This window comes from Spinacia oleracea, chromosome 1 (genome assembly GCF_020520425.1).
Source record: "Spinacia oleracea cultivar Varoflay chromosome 1, BTI_SOV_V1, whole genome shotgun sequence".
Lineage (NCBI taxonomy): Eukaryota > Viridiplantae > Streptophyta > Magnoliopsida > Caryophyllales > Amaranthaceae > Spinacia > Spinacia oleracea.
The window spans coordinates 121355261-121375022 of record NC_079487.1 but is presented as its reverse complement, the minus strand read 5'-3'; the positions used below and the strand labels follow the sequence as shown (position 1 = coordinate 121375022).

At 36.6% G+C, this 19762-nt stretch overlaps 3 protein-coding genes across 4 annotated transcripts; all 3 read left to right on the top strand.

The window, feature by feature from the left end:
- Positions 1 to 2704: 2704 nt before the first annotated feature.
- Positions 2705 to 7821, top strand: LOC110789253 (thioredoxin-like protein HCF164, chloroplastic). Of its 2 annotated transcripts, none has more exons than XM_021993899.2 (5): positions 2705 to 2862; positions 3565 to 3771; positions 5157 to 5384; positions 7086 to 7189; positions 7303 to 7821. In XM_021993899.2, exons 2-5 carry the CDS (start codon positions 3565 to 3567, stop codon positions 7583 to 7585), a joined length of 822 nt encoding a protein of 273 aa, XP_021849591.2. In that variant the 5' UTR covers positions 2705 to 2862; the 3' UTR covers positions 7586 to 7821. The 2 variants fall into 2 exon arrangements, with proteins under 2 accessions (XP_021849591.2, XP_021849592.2); XM_021993900.2 differs by having other exon boundaries at positions 2763 to 2888.
- Positions 7822 to 9000: 1179 nt separating this feature from the next.
- Positions 9001 to 13293, top strand: LOC110789251 (uncharacterized). The gene is made up of 3 exons (XM_021993898.2): positions 9001 to 9201; positions 10891 to 11828; positions 12994 to 13293. Exon 2 carries the CDS (start codon positions 10928 to 10930, stop codon positions 11804 to 11806), a length of 879 nt encoding a protein of 292 aa, XP_021849590.1. The 5' UTR covers positions 9001 to 9201; positions 10891 to 10927; the 3' UTR covers positions 11807 to 11828; positions 12994 to 13293.
- Positions 13294 to 14784: 1491 nt separating this feature from the next.
- LOC110789249 (uncharacterized protein C6G9.01c) lies at positions 14785 to 19570 on the top strand. The gene is made up of 2 exons (XM_021993896.2): positions 14785 to 14941; positions 18933 to 19570. The coding sequence occupies exon 2, from the start codon at positions 18969 to 18971 to the stop codon at positions 19407 to 19409; it is 441 nt and encodes a 146-aa protein (XP_021849588.1). The 5' UTR covers positions 14785 to 14941; positions 18933 to 18968; the 3' UTR covers positions 19410 to 19570.
- Positions 19571 to 19762: the final 192 nt, after the last annotated feature.

Genomic DNA, 19762 nt, shown 5'->3' with positions numbered 1-19762 from the left:
GAAACTAACAATGTCACGAAATTTAGGATTCAATGTTTAAACTAAAATAAATAGAAAAATAAACTAAAAGATCTAGGGCAACGGTTCACCATGTTCATAGTTCAGAATCAATCAAAACATCATCAACAACTCAAATATTCAAATTATCTAGAGCACAAGTTAATCCTACGGTCGGGTCTTAACACTCTCAATTCAACATATGCAGTACGATCGCTAACATAATCAGAATTGCTAGTTGTAGGTAAGCCTCTAAAATTTGATCTTTCGATTCTAAATCCTATTAGCATGATTTAATCAAACAATTGATCAGATTGCAAAGATTAACAATATAAACCTAATCAACTAGAAATATCAATGAATAATCAAACCATCAACAATAATAATAAGGATTCATAATGTAAACATGGATTCCCAAACCCTAGAAAAGAAACTACTCAATCATGAAACGAACAATGAAAATCAAATCTAAGAATGAAAACATAATTAAAAGCAATAAATAAAATAAAAACGAAAATCAATAATACCTCGAAGAATTACATTAATGGAGTTTGTAGAAAAACTATGGTTCATGAAAAAGAAAAGAGAGAAAAAAAACGTGAGAGAGGAGTTCCAAGAGAATTAAAACCTAAAGGAAATAAAAGCATGAGGGATAAAAGCATTCCCTTGAAGTATTTATATGCTTCTCAAATTCTAAACAAAATAGGAAAAAATAACAATTACATAAGCTAAGATTTAATTGGACGATCACGAAGACCAAAACACGCGCGGAAATCACTTGGGCGCAGAAACCAGCGGGCCCGCTGGTTGGTCGTTGGTTTTCGCGCCCAAGGAGGAGAGTTGGGCCTGCGTTTTGGGCCGTAGGCGAATCGGATAGTCGAGCCATCTTGTTTATGTCATAACTCTTGTTCTACAATGCCTATAAGGACGTGTGACCTGTCGTTGGAAAGCTCTTGAAGTCTACTTTCTAGCCCAATCAAATTCGTCTCATTCCGACATGTAGAACTTGAGATATCATCAAAAGAGTGAACGCTTGTCCATTTTGATGCTTAGAAAAATAGCGTTTAGCTTCGTTGTTGACTCAAAATTATCCCTAGAGACATGCAATGATCCTCGAGTCAACATTCCATCCGTTCATCATCCATATCAACTCATAACACTCCGAAAGCATCCAAATGACCGTAAAATCACCTGAAACATTAAGAAAACACAAACGGGGCGTAATAGAGTACGACAACGATAACTTATGCAAATGTGATCCTAAATGCAACTAAAATGATATAAATGCCTATTAATGCAACCTAAATGCGCCTAAAATACCCTATACAAATATGACTCATCAACACCACATGAGCTCTACAAGGGGAAAAAAATGCATCGCAATGCATGACAACACCACATGAGCCCCCCCCTCCAAAAAAAAAAATTGCATGCGTGAATACAATACAAAGTGATATTTCCGTATTAGCCTAGAATAATACTCCGTATGCAAACAGGAAGCAACAATTGCCTAGACTCCATGCAAGTTGCGCAAAAATGTGGCCCCACATCCCATTTTAATGAACTTGACCTTGTGTCACATATCCGATCGGGTCAAGTTAATAAAATTTTGACCCTTGTATATTGTCAACATTGTAGTCATATTGTCATGTCAATTATCACTTGATCCAAGTTCAATGTCAAGGTTGTGTGTGTTCTTAGGGTAATACAAGTACAACAGGTTCTTTTTTATGTACAAGTCACTACACTACTTTAAGATCGAGTTCAATTTAACAATAGTTGGTTGCAGTGTATTTTATTCCGGGCATGAGTGAAATAAAAAAAATACTAGCTTTTTAAGGAAAATACATCAAGTTTGGCCAAATTAAATACTGCAATGTTCAATTTCAGTTTAAGAAAAAAACATCATATACATGAATCGGGTTGGTAAGTCTCTGCTCTCTTCACCTTATTTTATTTTTATTTTTATTTATTTTTGAAATAAAATTAATTCATTAATAAAAAGTCATACGACATCTACAAAATAAATCTGAATCTATCAAATACATAACAAATCGAATCAAATAAAACTCGTTTTCTGCAAAACTACGATCATCGCGCATCGAACATCTTGTATACCCTCTAACACATCGTTGTTTGATACACCCTTCAACGAGGGGGTCTTTTGATCTGTTGTAATTTTGATATTGAATTAAATCAGATTCAATTGATTGTAGATGTAGAACTGACATCTGCTGCGACACCGCACAAATTTTCATCGCTGAATCAATTTCTCCTGTGAAATTAAATAATATTCTCCCTCGTATACCAGAAATTTAGGATCCTCTAACCTAAGCAAATTCTCCCTAAAAGGAGAAGAAAAACCCTGTCTTTCGAGGGAGAACAATTCCTCGCACAAGGAGGAAGTATTATTAAAACCCTAAAACTCAAACAAAATTAGAATAAGAACAACAAAATAAAAAGATCGGGGCTTTCCACCGATAAAATCGATAGAAGCCCCTTCAAAATTCACTAATGGAGACTAGGGTTTGAGAGAGGGAGAGAAGCCTTTATTTTTATTCTATCAGAAGAAATTATAAAAAATTAGATCATATCATATAAGAGAAAAAGAAACAATTACTTAAAATAATAAACTCAGACCAGGCCAGATCAGAAAAATAAAATTAAAGAAGATCATTAACTAAAAAAATCAAACCGAACCTGGTAAAAAAACCATAACCTAACATGCGGCACTGCTTCGGTCTGATATTTTTTTTTTGGAGGAAACTTGGAAATTTGGCTGATTTCTACAGACGTACACGAACCTCATCCACAAATCTCCATTTCACTTCACCTCACACGTAACACCGTCGCCAATACACAACTGTGAGCCCTCTCTCCTCTCGATTGATGTACTTATGCTTGTTCTTGTCTTCAATTTTTGAATGATTTACTGTTTTAGATAGAGGAACTTCAATTTCTCAATCAAATAGCAAAAGAACATCAAAAGTTTCATGTTTAGTTGTTAATTCTGAGCCTAAAACCTAATTATTTGCTACCTGGGATGAATTTTCTTTGTTTTAATGGATTAACCTATTCACTGCACTCGATTTTTGGTTAAAAAATTCATACTTCGTATTACTCCGTATATAATTTACATGATGGATGAAGTGTAATTTTGTTCTTTTGCGTGAATGAAATACTAGGGTTTGAAAAATGAATTTGGTAATTGAAAAATGTTAGTCATGAGCTTTGGAATTAGCATGCATTTCAAATGTTAGTCATGCTCTCGAAATTTAGGAAATACACACTTCTCTAACTTTAGTGAAGAATGAAGATTTTACAGCATGTTCTATACATCCCATCTCGGTATAATTTTGTTGGATAGTTCGAGAGATTTGGTACCCACTTTGATTTTATTCCTCCATCCTTTGATAGACTGTGTCACACAGTGCACCTGATTTTGAAAGTTTTGGTTATTAAAATTGAGTTTTCTTGACTTTAGTTTTGTCTAAGAGTGTTAATAGGTTTTATCAAATATTTAGTATTGTTAAAGTTGATACTGAATAATTTTTAATTCTTCACCAGATGTCATTAGAGGCTCTACTACCACATATGGCTGCTCGAGTTTCTCCGAATTTGGTCAGTGGTCAGAGATTTTCTCCGGTTGGTAATTTCTACCCCTCTTCTCAGATACTCTTCAAATCTCCTGGACCATTTCAAATCAGAACACGGAGATTTCCATCCATTGCATGCCAAGGCAACCCTACTCCCTCAGATTCTTCTCCTGTAACGGTAGGTATGTCTCAAATTCTCAATGCTAAATGTGTAGCTGTGATAAATAAGTAAATAACATTAAACTCTGACCTCTTGTTCACTGTCCTGCTATCTGAACTTGAAGATGATGTTTGTGTTCCGCGAACTCAATAATTGTTTGAAATGCTATAGCGGATTTGAATTGGGACCAAGACAAAGGAACGTAGTTTTCAATGACTTATTTTGTAGATCTTCTTCTTGTGGAATTGATCAGTCGCTTTAAAATAACTTGTGGGGGGCAAATGGGTAATCTCACAAGTTGAGATTGCCAATTAATGATTTTAGTAAAATGCAATGCAGTTGGATGATGTTTGGTATTTTCCGCAGTGAGCAACATAATTCTTTAAGTCCTAGCAGCTTCAGGTCCTAAGGCATAATTTCTATGTTGATTAAATTTATAGAAATTGTCTTGTTTCCTACTCTAGTATTTCTTAGTGACTACATTTTCCCTGCTGCAGTGATCATACAGCCTGTTTTTTATTCAGAAGCCAAGGTTCACTATCGACTATCGTTTCTGTTTCTACACCTTTCTCCATAATTTTCACTAGCCAACCGATGTTCTGGTGAAGTGTCATGTTAAACCTATAGGCTATAGTGAAAAGGTTGACTTGATTTCAAGTCTTGATGGGCCAGAAGATGCACTTTTGTGATGGAAATAAGAGAATTACTTGTGGTCGGGCGGGGAGGGGGATTATTGAATTAAAGAAGGCGACAATATTTGATCAGAACAAAGGGCCTGAGTATACCCTAATTGTAAGATTTAGCTTTTAGGGCCTGAGTATTTAGGAAATTGTGATTTTCTGCGCAATCAGACAAGCACTTATATTGCAGGCAGGCTGCAGGCTGAGCTCACGTTTGTAGTAATAGTATAATCCATTCGCTCATAGCTAGTGTCAAATGGGTAATCTCATAAGTTGAGATTGCGAGTTAGATTTTAGTAAATGCAATGCAGTTGGATGATGTTTAATATATTCCGCACTGAGCAACATAATTCTTTAAGTCCTAGCAGCTTCAGGTCCTAAGGCATAATTTCTATGTGATTAAATTTTACAGAAATTCTCTTGTTTCCTACTTCTCTAGTGTTTCTAAGTGACTACATTTTCCCTGCTATGGTGGTCATACAACTATCGTTTCTGTTTCATATCACCTTTCTCCGTAATATTCATTAGCCAACCGATGTTTTGGTAAAGTGTCATAGTGAAAAGGTTTACTTGATTTGAAGTCTTGATGAGGCGGAAGATCAAGCACTTTTGTGATGGAAATAAGAGAACTTCACCCTTTTCCACATTTGGTAAAGTGTCCACTGTTTATTTGTTTCTTTCTAACTGTCCTCTTTTCTCCTAAATGTTTGTTGGTTTGTCCAGGAGAAGCCATCTGCCGAACCTAGTTCAGGTAATGAGTCTAATGACAAATCAGGCCAAGTTGTGACTTCCTCTTCTAATGCTGGCCTTCCTGAACTTCCAAACAAAGAAGTGAACAAGAGGATAGCTGTGTTTTCCACTGTTGCGGCATTAGGGCTTTTCTTATCAACACGTTTAGATTTTGGTGTTTCATTGAGAGACCTCACTGCCTTGGCACAGCCATATGAAGCGGTTTGTCTTTTCTGTCATGTTAATTCCTTAAGTTGGTCTTTGAGACTTTTTACACTTTGCTCACCACATGGGTTATACTAATGGTAAATTAATGTAGAAGCTAAAAGCAAGTCACTATAAATGTTTGTGATATCTCTGACAACATACGCCTATTACGTTCTGGAGCTGTGTCTCAGCTCTAGTATTTGTGTCGAATGCTCTGAGTTGAAAGAAAAAATGGGTATGACTATGGGCACAGGACACTTAGAATCTCTTGGCCTAACATGTATGACTAATACTTTCCTATTTTTGCATATGGTAAAAAAAATGAATCCTTGTCCCGTTTAGGACCCCAATTTTGAAAACCCACAACCATGTCTCCGTATCTCTTCCAGTTAAGTGCTTGTTTGGTTGACACAAATAAACATGGGAAGTAGAAGTTCCGAATAAGTGGAAGAAAATAGTTTGGTTAGTATTTCATAGGAAGTTCCACTTTGTAATTGCTTACTAAAGTCCCCCTATGTAAGTGAAAGTTTGCTTAGGAAACTTTATTTCTCATGATCAACCAAACAACATTTCACACTTGGAACTTGTAAGAAATGAAACTACATGAGAAAAATAACTTCCTAGGAAATATTGCTTTCCATTTTCAGCCAAATGACGACTAAGAAGTTTCAATATCAAGGTTAAAATCCCTTCTTTTGAGGCTTTGAAGCTGAAGCAAGTATTGGCTTTGGAACTATACTTGACATCTCTTGATTTTATTGCTAAATTGCTCCATGATAGTTCAAGGGTTACCCTTTATAATACACCTAAAGATTTCAAAGCTAGGTATAGCATGATGAAGGGGTTAAATTTTGAATAATGAAGAATAGTTCTGATACTTAAACTCGACTCCTTGAAAAGACCATCAATCAAGAGGATTTGACATCCTCTTGTGATCCTTGGTCCGGTCATCTAAAGGAAGAGGGGTCCCGTTAAGCATTAAACAAAATTATGCCATTACTGAACTTGAGTTTGATGCTTTGGAATATGAACATTAAAGCAAGTTCACGACAACATGAAAAAGTTTTAGGGGTCTGATAAATAATTGATGGCCCAGTCTTCCTGTTTCTGTCTTGTAGCCTCTAACTGTCCAACGCTTCTCCACCCCCATTCTGATTTGGGCATTTTTTTCGTGGAATATTCAAATTGAGATTAATTTCAGAATTTATGGTGTTGACTAAAAAATGCTACATTTTGTAGAACTCCGTAACTTGATGGGTTTTGGTCCTCTTATTCCCTTGGTTCCATGCCAAGCATTTTTCTGAGGTTAACAAATAACAACTGCATAAATGCATGCCTCGATATGTCATTTAGCCATCCTTTTCTTTCTTATGCTATGCTCATTTGAAGGTTCTATTAGTCCATGCTATTTTTGGGGCAATGACAATAATTGTTATATGTCTAGTGTATATGCATTTTGTCATCTCATCAATTGGATTCTTTTATTGTGGCACAGTAGTGCAGTTGCACATACTATTCAATACATGCTGTGCTAAAGGCGGATCAGGAAAAGATATTTCCTAGTCTGGACGTTTAGTTCGAGTATATACGTCTTCCACTTCTATTATGCAAGAGTGTTAAACAAAATGATGTTTGGCATGTTTCACACTTTCACCCTGTTCAATTTGGCTTTCAGTGGCTTATTCATTTTTGTGTTTGGTTATTGTTTCTGTACAGGCTTTGGCAAACGGAAAACCAACAGTTGTGGAATTCTATGCAGATTGGTGCGAAGTATGTAGGGAACTAGCACCAGATGTATACAAAGTTGAACAGCAGTTCAGGTGAAACTTTTTCTTTGTGCTGATTATTATGAATCACCATGATTGTTGCTGACTGCTGAGTATTTAAAATATGTTGGGATGAACTTACAATTGTAATGAATTCCCTCCCTCAGGGATCGAGTGAACTTTGTGATGCTGAATGTTGACAACACAAAGTGGGAGCAAGAGATAGACGAATTTGGTGTTGAAGGCATCCCACATTTTGCATTCTTGGACAAAGATGGTAATGAGGAAGGGAATGTGGTTGGCAGGCTACCTAGACAGTACTTGCTGGAAAATGTGGACGCTCTAGCACGTGGTAAGGATTCTATTCCCCACGCACGTGTTGTTGGCCAATTTTCAAATGCAGAGGCTAGAAGGATTCACCAAGTTGCTGATCCTAGAAGTCATGGATAAATTTTCCCATGATCAATTTTATGTCATATTGTACTATATCAGTGTACATCCATGAGGTACTGTTATACAAGTATTGTACATTATGTATCCGCTAATTCCATTCAATGGAAACTGTAAAAATTTGCAATAGCAAAGTAGTTATATCTTATTAACGCTCCCCCCTCTGCAGTAGTATATTTTGGCATCCTTTCATGTACTCATGTTACTTGATGTAAATGTTGAACTTATTCTAAACACCCAAAGTTTTCATGTTTACATGGCTCGCGAGTCGCGAGCAATCAAATGCTTTGTAGTTGATTTTTTAGAAAATAAATGTTTGTGAGAATTCAGCGACAGAGAAGAGCGGAATTAGGGTTCACCAGGTGGAATTTCTTATTAGTTAGTTTCTTTGTGTGAATCCTAATCAAAAGATTTCACTAACCAAATCATTAGTGTTGTGACATCTACCATTAGTAAGGGTGATTTTATGGAGTTTCGGAAGATTTGGAACATGTTTTCTCTGAGAGCAAAACGAATCATATTTAATATTATTAATACATCAAAATGATACAATCAGGTCCATTTCCGATAGAGCTAAAGATTCATTTGTTTTTTTGGCCGTGGGATGTAATGGACAAAATCAGAATGACTCTTAATACCCCTTCGCTTCCTTTCCATAAAGTAGAAGATGGTTGTCCCGATGTTTTGTACTGTTATTGCTTTTGGGTCAATTGGAAACAACCTCTCTGCAATTGCAGGGATAAGGTTGCGTACGTTCGACCCCCGCTTCTTGCAGGAGCATTTTTGAGGCAATGGGGTAATGATATTGATAATGAATGATCAAAAAATGATACAATCATACAATAGTATGTCATGATCCATCGTCCAAGTTCAAAGCTTCACAACAACACAAGATACACATCAAGTATTTTAACTCTAATTCAGCCAATACAAAAGTACTATGTAGAAGCTTAAAAATATGTCAAAATTGACTCATGAGTCGTGACTCGTGTATTATTCTTAAACTCGTGATTGTCTTTAGTCGTGTTATTATACTTTAATATTTGGACGTGAAATACTAAATATTTTTTTTCATAAAATAATTCTTATATGACCACGTATTCTATACACACCCGTTACAAACTACAACATCCCACATCTACTAGGGGTTTGTTAGTCGTGGAATTACATTACTCACCCCTAAACAATGAGCGAGTTCTCTTTTGTAATAAGCGACTTAACTCGAGAACAGTACTTGTATGATTGTATCTAGGCTCCGTTTGTTGTAACGGAAAATACTTTTCGAAAAATAATTCTCTCATTTTCCTTTGTTTGTTTTGTTAGGGTGGAAAACAATTTTTTCAAATGTGGAAAATAATTTTCCTTAATGTTTTTAAAACAAAAATTCCCATGAAAATCATTCTTTCATTAGAAAACGTTTTTGGAGAGAGGGAGAGAAAAAAAGCTCGCGAAGAGGATATAATACGACCATACGAGAGTTAATTTAAAACAGCCCCGTTGCTCTCTATTTTTGCAGGGCTTCGTTAAACTAAGGTTTAGCTGCTTCAAATTCCGCCCACTTTTCCTCCATTCTCCATCCTTCTTCGCCGTCGCCGTCTCTACTCCGCTGCTCTTCGGTAACTCTCTCTCTTCGTCATTGTTCTTCATCGCTTTTGAGCATTAATTTTTACGAAGAAAAGTCGAAACCCTATTATTTTGGCTTCCTCACTGTGATTTAGAGATTAATTTGGTTCTTTTGAAAATGCCCTTGTAATTTGTTGCTTAATTTATTAAAAACTATCATTTTATTTGATTTTGTGTTGTTTTTTGATGCCAAACAAGGGTTGATTTGCATAAGTTCGTTGAATGTGTTTGCTGAAGAACATTGCCTTTAAGGTGTTCGATAAAATGCTAGGCTGTTGATTTGAGTAGAGTTTGTAAGAATTGTAACTGGGTTTTGTTGAGTTTTGGTTACAATTTTCCTTTCGCTCTCTCGTGACTTAGGTCTGCTCAGCAGTGTAATAATGCCCTTCACTTTATGTATTAGGGTTTATTCATGGATGCAAATTACGGAGTAGTGATTTTGGATGCTTTGAATTGTCTTGTTTTTGCTGTTTGGGTCAATTGAAGTCGGTATACGCTATGAATTTTGAGTGATTTAACCCTAGTTATTTGCACATTTCACTTGTTCTAGGTTTAATCTAATAAACTTATCCTTAGTTGTAGAAACAAATAAATTTCTGCAAGAAAAGATATAATAAGTAGAAAAGAAAACTAAATGAATTTCCTCTCTCCTCAAAGTCCAACTCGCAGCAGCTGCTCTTCATCTGCTTCCTCGTTCTAATTGCCTCTCCTCTTAAAACCCTATTACTCTCTTCTATCAAAACCACCATCTTCTAGTTGTTCCACCACCTACGCCTCTGCCAACCACCTCTCCTTCTCTGCCGCTGCTAGTTTCGGTGTTGGTGACAATGTATAGTTTCTTTTCCTCGTCTATTTTATTCACTTCTCTATTTTGTATTGCTTTTTTTGGAAGTTTCTGTTGATGTATTTGTAGTTTTATAGATCCATAAAGTGATACATTCTGTTTGCTCGATGTTTCAAATGATGAAACTTGTCGTGAAATACTGAAATATATATTTTTGGGATTTTTTTTGGGCTTTGTTTTGATGTTGTTTTCTGTCTAATTAGTAATTAGTCTATACACAGTTCATAATTGTACTTGACAATCATATTATTATTTTTCTTTCAATTTTTTTTGATTAAGTTCTATGTTTTGGGTTTGATTTGATTTTTTAAGGAGGGGGCAGAGTAGAAAAGAGCAATGATTGAAGGGCATAATAAAGTATTGTTATGGTTGAATTATTTTTTATATAGAGTATATCATTTATGAGTTTGATTGATTAGAACTTGGGCAGTTTTAATAACCAGTGCTGTTGGTTTTAATAGAAGCTTTTTTCAGGAGCATTTTGATAACGATGTTGTGGCTTTCCTTGTGAGTTGTGATGTGCAATTGAGATGTGAAAACGACATGGTTTTCCTTCTTTTTGGATTTCTTGATTGTTAGTGTATGTTAAATTCATGGTGAAGGTTGATTATTTTGTTTTGGGTGATAAGGTAGACACCTGATATCAATGATTATGCCTTTTTATGTTGGTTGTTGTCTGCGCTCGAGGGACTTGTTACTTCTTCAATTCATGGAAATTAGAAAGGCATATTTACTATTGTCAGTATTATGTACTATGTAGCTCTGTGGATTGAATGGCTGAAACTACATTGAAATATGTATCCTTGTGAAATTCTAAGAACCCGACGCAAATGTGCAGGTCAAACTAGTGCTTAAAGGTTAGCAAATCAATCAACATGTCGATGTCTAAGGGTTCGAAGATGCTCCAGTTTATCAATTACCGGATGCGGGTCACAATCCAAGACGGGCGTCAACTCGTAGGAAAATTCATGGCCTTTGATCGTCACATGAACCTAGTCCTTGGCGATTGTGAGGAATTTCGTAAGCTGCCTCCCACTAAGGGAAGCAAAACCAACAAAGCAAACCCTAATGAGGAGAGAGAAGAGCGCCGTACCCTTGGCCTTGTTCTTCTTAGGGGTGAAGAATTGATTTCCATGACTGTTGAAGGACCTCCTCCTCCTGAAGAGTCACGTGCCAAGTCCATGAGCGCCACTGCCGTCGCGGGTTCGGGTCTTGGCCGAGCTGCTGGAAGGGGTATTCCAACTGCTCCACTTGTTCATGCTCAGCCTGGTTTGGCTGGTCCAGTTCGTGGTGTTGGTGGTCCAGCTCCGGGCATGATGCAGCCTCAGATCTCTCGACCACCAGTTCCAGCTCCTCAGTTTTCGGCTCCTGGGATGACTTACCCAAATGCACCTGTGATGCGGCCACCGGGTCAGCAGATGCCAGGATATCCACCTCAAGGACCACCACAGATGCCACCGAGAGGCCCACCTCCCCCGGGGCAGTTTCCTCCAGGATCAAGGCCTGGTCCAGCTCCTCCAGGGCATTTCCAAATGCCTCCTCAGTATGCTCAGCGTCCTGGAATGCCTGGCCCACCTCCTCCCATGATGCGTGGCCCTCCTCCTCCTCCCAGGCCTGGGATGCAAGCTCCACCACCTCCTCGCCCTGGCATGCCACCACCACCTGGAGGACAGGTGCCAGTCTATGGACCTCCTCGTCCGGGGATGCCACCTCCTCCAAACTCTCAACAGCCACCTCAGAATCAGCAGCAGTAATTAGACTACTGCAATACAATGGGTATGCTTGCTGCTAATTTGGTTTTAACCTGCATATGTGTTTGAATGAGAGATGCATTGGAATTGACACTATTTGTTACATATACTTTGTGATTGCGTACGAGTAATGATCTATAGATTGGTCTGCTTATGATTAAAATGAGATTTTTGCCAGTTTGGAATATATTGAATTTCGATCATCGACACATGTGCATTTTTGTTATGGACTTTTCAGATAGCGTTAATTTCTTTGAACTGTTCCCGTTGCTTTGCATGAATTTTGTCTATAAATTTGTTTGGAATTTAGTGTTAAACTTATCAAGTATAAAGAATTGAGTAATTGGCTCTTCTTCTTTTGGTTGGAAATTGAGTAATTGCTTTCTGCCTCAAGAAATGGTGTTTATGTGTTGGTTTTGTCCTGGAAGAATATACAATAACCTACCCAGTCATGTTGACTACTTTCTTTAATGGTTTAACGATCAAAGCCTGATTTTAGGTATAGATTTTGGACTTGTAGGATCCGACTTCATTACAATTCGTATGTTTTGTTATCTGATGCTGTTGTGAAGTTTGTGAAAGTTAATGTTGGCCTATGGAATGAATGATAACTTAAGCCCATGCCAAGTAGATTCAAAAGGCAGGCTCTGACACTGGATGCCTGCTTATTACCTATATTTTTTTTGGTGGACTTGGTCAGTTGAGAGGCAATATACTACTATAGAAGAAAAAAAATGTCGCAAAGTGGAATTCTTTTATTTTGGTTCATTGGTGAGGAGGTTTATGCAATGAAAGCTGTTGTGAGTTTTTAGGTTTTGTTTATGAAGGCGGCTTGGTGTTCATATCTTGGCCTTTTGCCTAGTATATGAAGTAGGCTTGATTTCAATTGCAGAAAAAACTGGTCTGTTGTCACTTGGTTAACAACAAAAGTTCGGAATATCTGGTCTTTGTATTGGATCTGGATGTCTTAACTAGACAGGTTTTATTCCTTCTCTTCCTTCTACCAACTTGTGAGTGCAAAACCCCGCCTGTTTCTTACCTTGAAATACTGGATGGCGGACCAGTTGTCTAACTAAATTGTTCTCTTGCGTTGGAAAATGTAAAGACCATTATAGAATAATTACTATTGTAAAACTGTATTGATTATCTGGTTTATTTCTCACATTTACCACATATCTGCGGTTTTGCAGGTATTCTAGGATGATGATAATGGTGTAGACTTTGTTTTCCAGATCAGCTCAGTCCTGGCCTAGTTATATGATAGAAGGAGAGGGAGTAGACGTTTTCCGGAGGGTGTTTAGCGCTACTGAGCTTGTTCATTGGATGTTATGGAGGATTGGTAGTGTAGATTTTGCTGTTATTTCTTCTTACAAAGGAACTGTTATCTATCTGTTGATTCTTGTCTATTTTCTTGAAGACTAGAAACATTGTGAACTTCTGTTTTCTGGTTTAAAGGTCTCAATATATCATGCTGCTAGCACATTTCTGAACTCGATAATGATACATATGTAGTTTGTTGATTAAGGAGGTTTACCACCCCTTGTTTTGGATGGAAATATTTGACAATCATCATATAGATTCAAACATGACAATGTTTTAGCATAGCATACATTATACATGCATGATATACTAGAGTAATAACTGCAATTAGCAAGGCATTTCTGATTGTACCAAATGATAAAGGGTATGTGAGATTACAACCTGATATTGTTAGAAATCTTTAACTATATAACTCTACAATGGTAGCTACCTTCTTTTGTAAGTCGGATTTATTGGAACCAACCATCTTATCAAGCTCTTGTCTATCCAAAAAAAAGAAAAAAACAGGGGTGGCTCGGATATTGAAGTCGTCACTTAGGTCAGGAACATCGTCGACATCAATGCTAACGAACAAGGAAGAAGCATATTTTCGAGACAATTCTCCGTAAAAGGGTGCAATTACTTTGCAAGGTCCACACCATGATGCCTTGAAACATGCTATAATGATCTTCCCTTTGAGGTTTAAGGTCTCCTCCCAAGCTTCTACCGTTAAAATATGTTGCACATTTCCGTTTGCGTGAAAGGAGTCGTCGTCGTCATCGTATGATCCACACGCACAACCGCAACACAAACTACTAAAGAAGGAAGTCATTGTTTAGGCTTGAGAAACTCACCTTTGTTTGATGAGGGAAGGCCAAAAATTACCGATCAACCAAACTTTTGAAATGGTTGACTGGTGATTTAATGAAAATTTTCCTTACCAGTCAAAAAAAATTAAAAAAAAAAAGGTTGGTTGGCGAAAAGAAGGTTCTCAACTCTTGTTGTTGATTAATGAAGAAGAAGACGATGAACAAAGAGAAATTTGGGGTGGAAGATGTGAAGAATAGATATATGCCCAAGGGAAGCACTATATTTGGCTTTTGGTGTATTAGATTGTAAGGAAAACATTGTGCAAAAGTTGGCATGCATCAAATATTTCTTGTCTTTTAAACACTTTTTGATCTATTTTAGGCATGCAACTAATATTTCTTGTCTTTTTATCACTTATGATCTATTTTAGGCTTATTCAATAATCTACGTAATTGAAAACAATAATCTGCTAAGAATACTAAGCTTTCAAGATTCCATCTTTTTCCGATTTATTCTCTCTTATTTCAAGCATCATTTTTTATTATGGCATGAAAAAGTCTGTTCTGACATGGCGACACGTAGTTTCGATTTTCAGATGAAAATTTTATTCAGTTAGTCCATTCTAAAATGCGAAAACCAGGAAAGGGGGGACTAAGTTGAATATACAAGTTAGATGAAGTGAGGAAATCTAAGTCTATAATGGTCATATGGACATAAGTAATTCAAATACAACCATTTTTAGTACCAACACAACATATGTCAATGCCAATAACGCGTAATTTATATTGATACTTGTTAGCAATTTTGTATTTTCACTATTGACATACTCTATATTGGTACGGAGTAATACAAATAGTTGTATTTGGACACAAATCATTTCAGATTTAAGGTAATTAGTTTTTTTAGAAAAACATTACCGAACATGAAAAAAAAATCGAAACTAAACAAAAATAAAAGAGAAGAGTGAATACTCCGCCGCGACTCTCCTCCTTGGCCGCTGCCGCTCTGCTTCCGTGCTTCGCACCTTCGGTACTGCTCTCATCTCTCACCTTATTACTATGTAGCTTTTTCCATTCATTCAACGATTTATTTTTTATTTAGAAGAAAAATAGGAATTGACAAGAAAGAAACCCTGAAATTGGTACTGCTCAATTAAGTATGAACTCATACCTTATAATTAAATCTATTTTCTTGAGGGTTTTTTTTTCGATTTGCTTAATTTCTCGTGTATTTCCGTATACCCTACAAAATTGCAAATTTTGGATTGAATTGATTGGGTTCAATAAGTTTAGATTACTTGTCTTCCATTTGTTCGATGAAATGCCTCAATGAATATTGATTTGTAGTGGGAGAGTGGGGTGAGGGACTGAGGGGGGTTAGCATTTTTGGTAATTTTTTATGGCTGCTAGTGTAAACTCGATGGTACCCTTTTCAAAGAAGAAATGAAAAGTATGTTTTTATAAACTTATAACTGAGTTGCTAATTGGTGGGAGTTTAAGTTTGCTTATTGTGGGGATGGTTGTTTCTGAGGCAGTCTTGGTTAAACTGTGTATTTGGCATTCGGGTTGAACTTTAAAGATGAAGACACGCATAGGGTTTTTCTCGAAAGTGTGTGAGTTCATAATAAGCTGAAGCAATATTTGGCCTAAAGCAGAATGAATGAATTCAGTCATAAAAATGCTTCTTACGTACACTTAATAGCTAACAGTCGGGCCACAGGTCATAACGCACTCTTGGTACAACAAATCCACATTGAAGTTGACTAAATTTGGGAGCTTTTCGATTAGGAATGGATTCACATAAGGTGATTTGAAGGGAGAAAACTAATATAATAAGTAGTAACCTCTTTGGTTCACTTTATCACAATGGTAGGAACTTCCATAAATTTTAAGACGTGGGGTTTGGTTACATACTGATAACTTATGTATGTGTATTTATGTGTTGTTTGCCTGATGGTCTTAACAGAGTAACAGGTTAGTGCTGAGCTTGAATGCTTGATCAAGTATAGCTAAGTAGAGTAATTGTATAGCTGAGTACGATTAAACTGTTAATGTCTTTCTGGATGGGAATTGGGAAGTGAATCTAGAGATTGAACAACATATTAGCTTCTCCAAATTCATTGGGTATGGAACTTCCTCGCTTTTATAGCTGTCAATGTTTTAGGAAATTGCTTATCTTGGCAAAGGTTTATGAGACAAATACCATTATGTGTGAAAGGATTTTTCTGTCAAACTTGATAATGTGATAGTTTGCTGTTTGCTGCTCTCCCTACACCTCAGTGCTCTCTTACATCCACACTGCCTTTTGTGCCTGTTGCCAGCTATTTCTTGGCTAGTTCATCCCTTTTCTCCATTTTTATGGCTTTTATTACTCTGTTTTTTTCTATCTCCTTCTCTTGGACCTGTTTTTGATATCTTAAAGTTCTGCGGCCTTATGCCTCTAGTTCTTATTAAAGAGAACATTTTGTTGGGTTTATCATGTATCTTAGCAAAGGTGTTTTATACATGACCTCCATTGGGTTTTTGTGGTATTTCCTTCCACCATGATTGTTTCTTAAATATTGCTCCGTAGTTCTGGGACCACAAATTGAGTTTCTTTGGCACGTTTGAGTCAAGCTGTCCATGCCTGCACAAGACTGCAAACCATAATATTTTTATTTATCTCCCCCGCCCTAAGGATATTTACTATTTGCAGCACTTTCTATTCTCGAGGAATCAGTAGGTATATGCTTAAGGTAGACTGTAGCTTAGTGAATAGTGATTAGGAACTGCAGCTCTCTGGATCATTGCAGGTCCGCTCACTTTGCTTATTTGCAAGTCTGCATAGCTCCATTTGTTTCCAAGAGCTTCAGAGCTACATCTAAACTCAATGAATTTGGATACGTGCCCTCTCTTCCAGAAGTTTAAGTTGTGAGTCGTAATAAATGTTGGCAGGCTAAGCATGTTTTGTTATATATATATATATATATATATATATATAGGGGAGGGATCCGGTGAGAAGTACACTTATCGTGAGAAGGTGAGAAGTAATCTCAACCGTACAAGGAAATTAATCTAACGATGCATATTTTTTTAGATCACTCGTGAGTGATAAAATACTAAGCAGGAATTACTTTCATAAAACTCATGAACCCACTCAACTCTCAACCCACTCATTCTCTCTCCTCTCTCTTTGTTACTGACAAACCCAAATAAATCCCCCCTAATTATCTCAACCAGCTTCCAAGATCTCCATGGGTTCCCTTTTTCCTTTTGCTTCATCTTCTTCCTCCCAACCTCTACTGTGTTTCTTTCATCCGTGTGCCATTCATCTTGCTGTAAATTCCGACAATATAGCTACAAACGCCAATCAATTCAATCAACTGTTTGAAATCCATCGAAAAATGCCATGCATTGGGATTAATTTGGGTAGATTGATTTTTAGGATAAATGAATTGAGGAAAATATGATATACATTAGGCGTGAATTCGAGATGCATAAAACTTAAGGTATAGATACATCAAAAGAGAACTACATGTACATCAAAAATCTTACTCTATATCAATGTTGTATACGCAATTTGAGGATGAGTTGAACATTTTTTTCAAACACCCAGGCACCGTTTAAAAAGCTCAACAGAGGTTTAAGGTAATTAACAGGGACAAGAGGAGGGGGGAGACAAGTGATGACACATGCGTCCAGTTTTAAAAATTACGATACGCTGTGTTTAATTGCTTGGTTTCAATGGCGACGAGGGCACAAGTCAATAATCGAATCAAAATCCCTTCTCTTTCCTCCTACTCCATATTTTCAGTCCATTTATCTCTCCTCTTGAACCTTTCATCCATGGGTGCCATTTATCTTGTTGCAGGTAGTATAATGTGTCCGACAACATTTCCACCAATGCCGATCAATTAATCAACAGTTCAAAAACCATAGAAAATTTCCAGGCATTGGGATTAATTTGGGAAGATTGATTTTTTGGTTGAATGAATTGAAGAAAATATGATATACATTGGGGTGAATTCGAGATACATTAAGAATGTCTAAGAGATACATCAATATTATACTAGAGATACATCAATGGTGAATTAGAGATAACATCATACATCAAACAAAAATTAATGGTGTTCTACTGTTATATGAGAGCTGGAGGTCGGAGGAAAGAGAATCTGTCAATAAAAAAACAAAAAAAAACTATGAGAAGGGGAGATTGAGGTAGGAGAGAGAAAAAGAAATGGGGAAGACGATTGTATAATTACATGGGAGCTAGCTCAGCTGGGCAACGGGACTTCCTTGATTTGTCATTAATAAACCGACTACCGAGGAGCAATTACATCCGTTAATCTATTTAAATCCAACGATTGTAATAGCTTCTCACGCTTCTCACCATAAGGATGCTTCTCACGTGAGCCTAAACCTATATATATATATATATATATATATATATATATATATTTCACATTAGGGGTCTCTAATGTCCCCCGCCCTAAGGACATTAGAGACCCCTAATGTGAAATAATAAGCCACATTTGACTTTTGGGGTTTAACTGAACTTTGACTGTTATTTTTCGTAAATATATGGATGTCTGATGCAAATACGTTCTTGCTATATATTCCTGTATTGGAAATCTTTTTATATGTTTGACATGTAGCCGCTAGGCAGTGATATAATAAAATTATTATCAGTGTTAGGCAGTTAGCAAATTTAACCACGAAAATCAAATATCGCATTATTAATATGGGATAGAGGAGTATTATGTTCCAGTTACCTAGTTTTCTTTTCATGTCTAAGCATCACCTAATACGAGTAGCTACTGTGCTTGTCACCTTTGCCTCTGAGTACTTTGTTATAATTACTAGTTGAGTACAATCAACTGGTTTATATACTCCATGAGGCTATGGAACTATGGAATGAGCTTGACCTGACATTTCCCTTGACTAAATACAAGTATTGCATTAGAGACACTATATACCATTTACAATTGCTGGTTTACTTGTCTTTTTATTGACCATTATGCATCAACACCTGTGAATTTCAGGACAGTTGATTGATAATTTACTGCGTTGTAAAAAAAATGCCTAAAAAGAAGCCCGTAAAGGTATCCACTGCTTCAAATGATAAATCCAATGCTGCACAAGAAAAACCATCTAATAGTTCAAAAAAGGCCGTAAAGGTATCCACTGCTTCAAATGATAAATCCAATGCTGCACGAGAAAAACCATCTACGAGTTCAAAAAAGGCCGATGAAATTGATGATATCTTTGCTAGCCTAAAGAGGAAGAAGTCTGAGCAAGAAAAGGCAGAAAAAAGTAGCAACAAAAATGAAAAGCCACTGAAGATAAAGAAAAAGCTGAAGCGTAGCCTAAAAGAAAACGAAGCTTTGAACCCTGATTCGAAGCCTAGAAGGAGAACAAACGACGGCCTTGTTATCTACTCAGAAGAAGAACTGAAGGTTAATAGTCAAGAAGGTGGTAACACTGGACTTTGCCCTTTTGATTGTTCTTGTTGCTTTTAAGATGGTGATTTTGGAAACTTTGATTTATGATTCTACTTTTCAACCATGGCAATGTAATCTAGTTTTTTATTTTTTTGCTTGTACAAGCGATTTTGATCATGGGATTATTTGGCATTTTACCTGGTTTTAGTTATTGATTCAAAATGCTAGTTTAGGTGACATTTTGAAACGTGTAATGCAGCCTCCACTGTTCTGACAACCTAAAATGCAAATATTGGAGGTTAACATCAAACTTATAAAGGAACATAGCATGTTATTTTTATGCTCATGTGAAAAATAGAGTTCAAACTTGCCATTGCAAAAATGGAACACTTTTTTAAGATGAATGGAAAACATTGTCACATAATATAAAA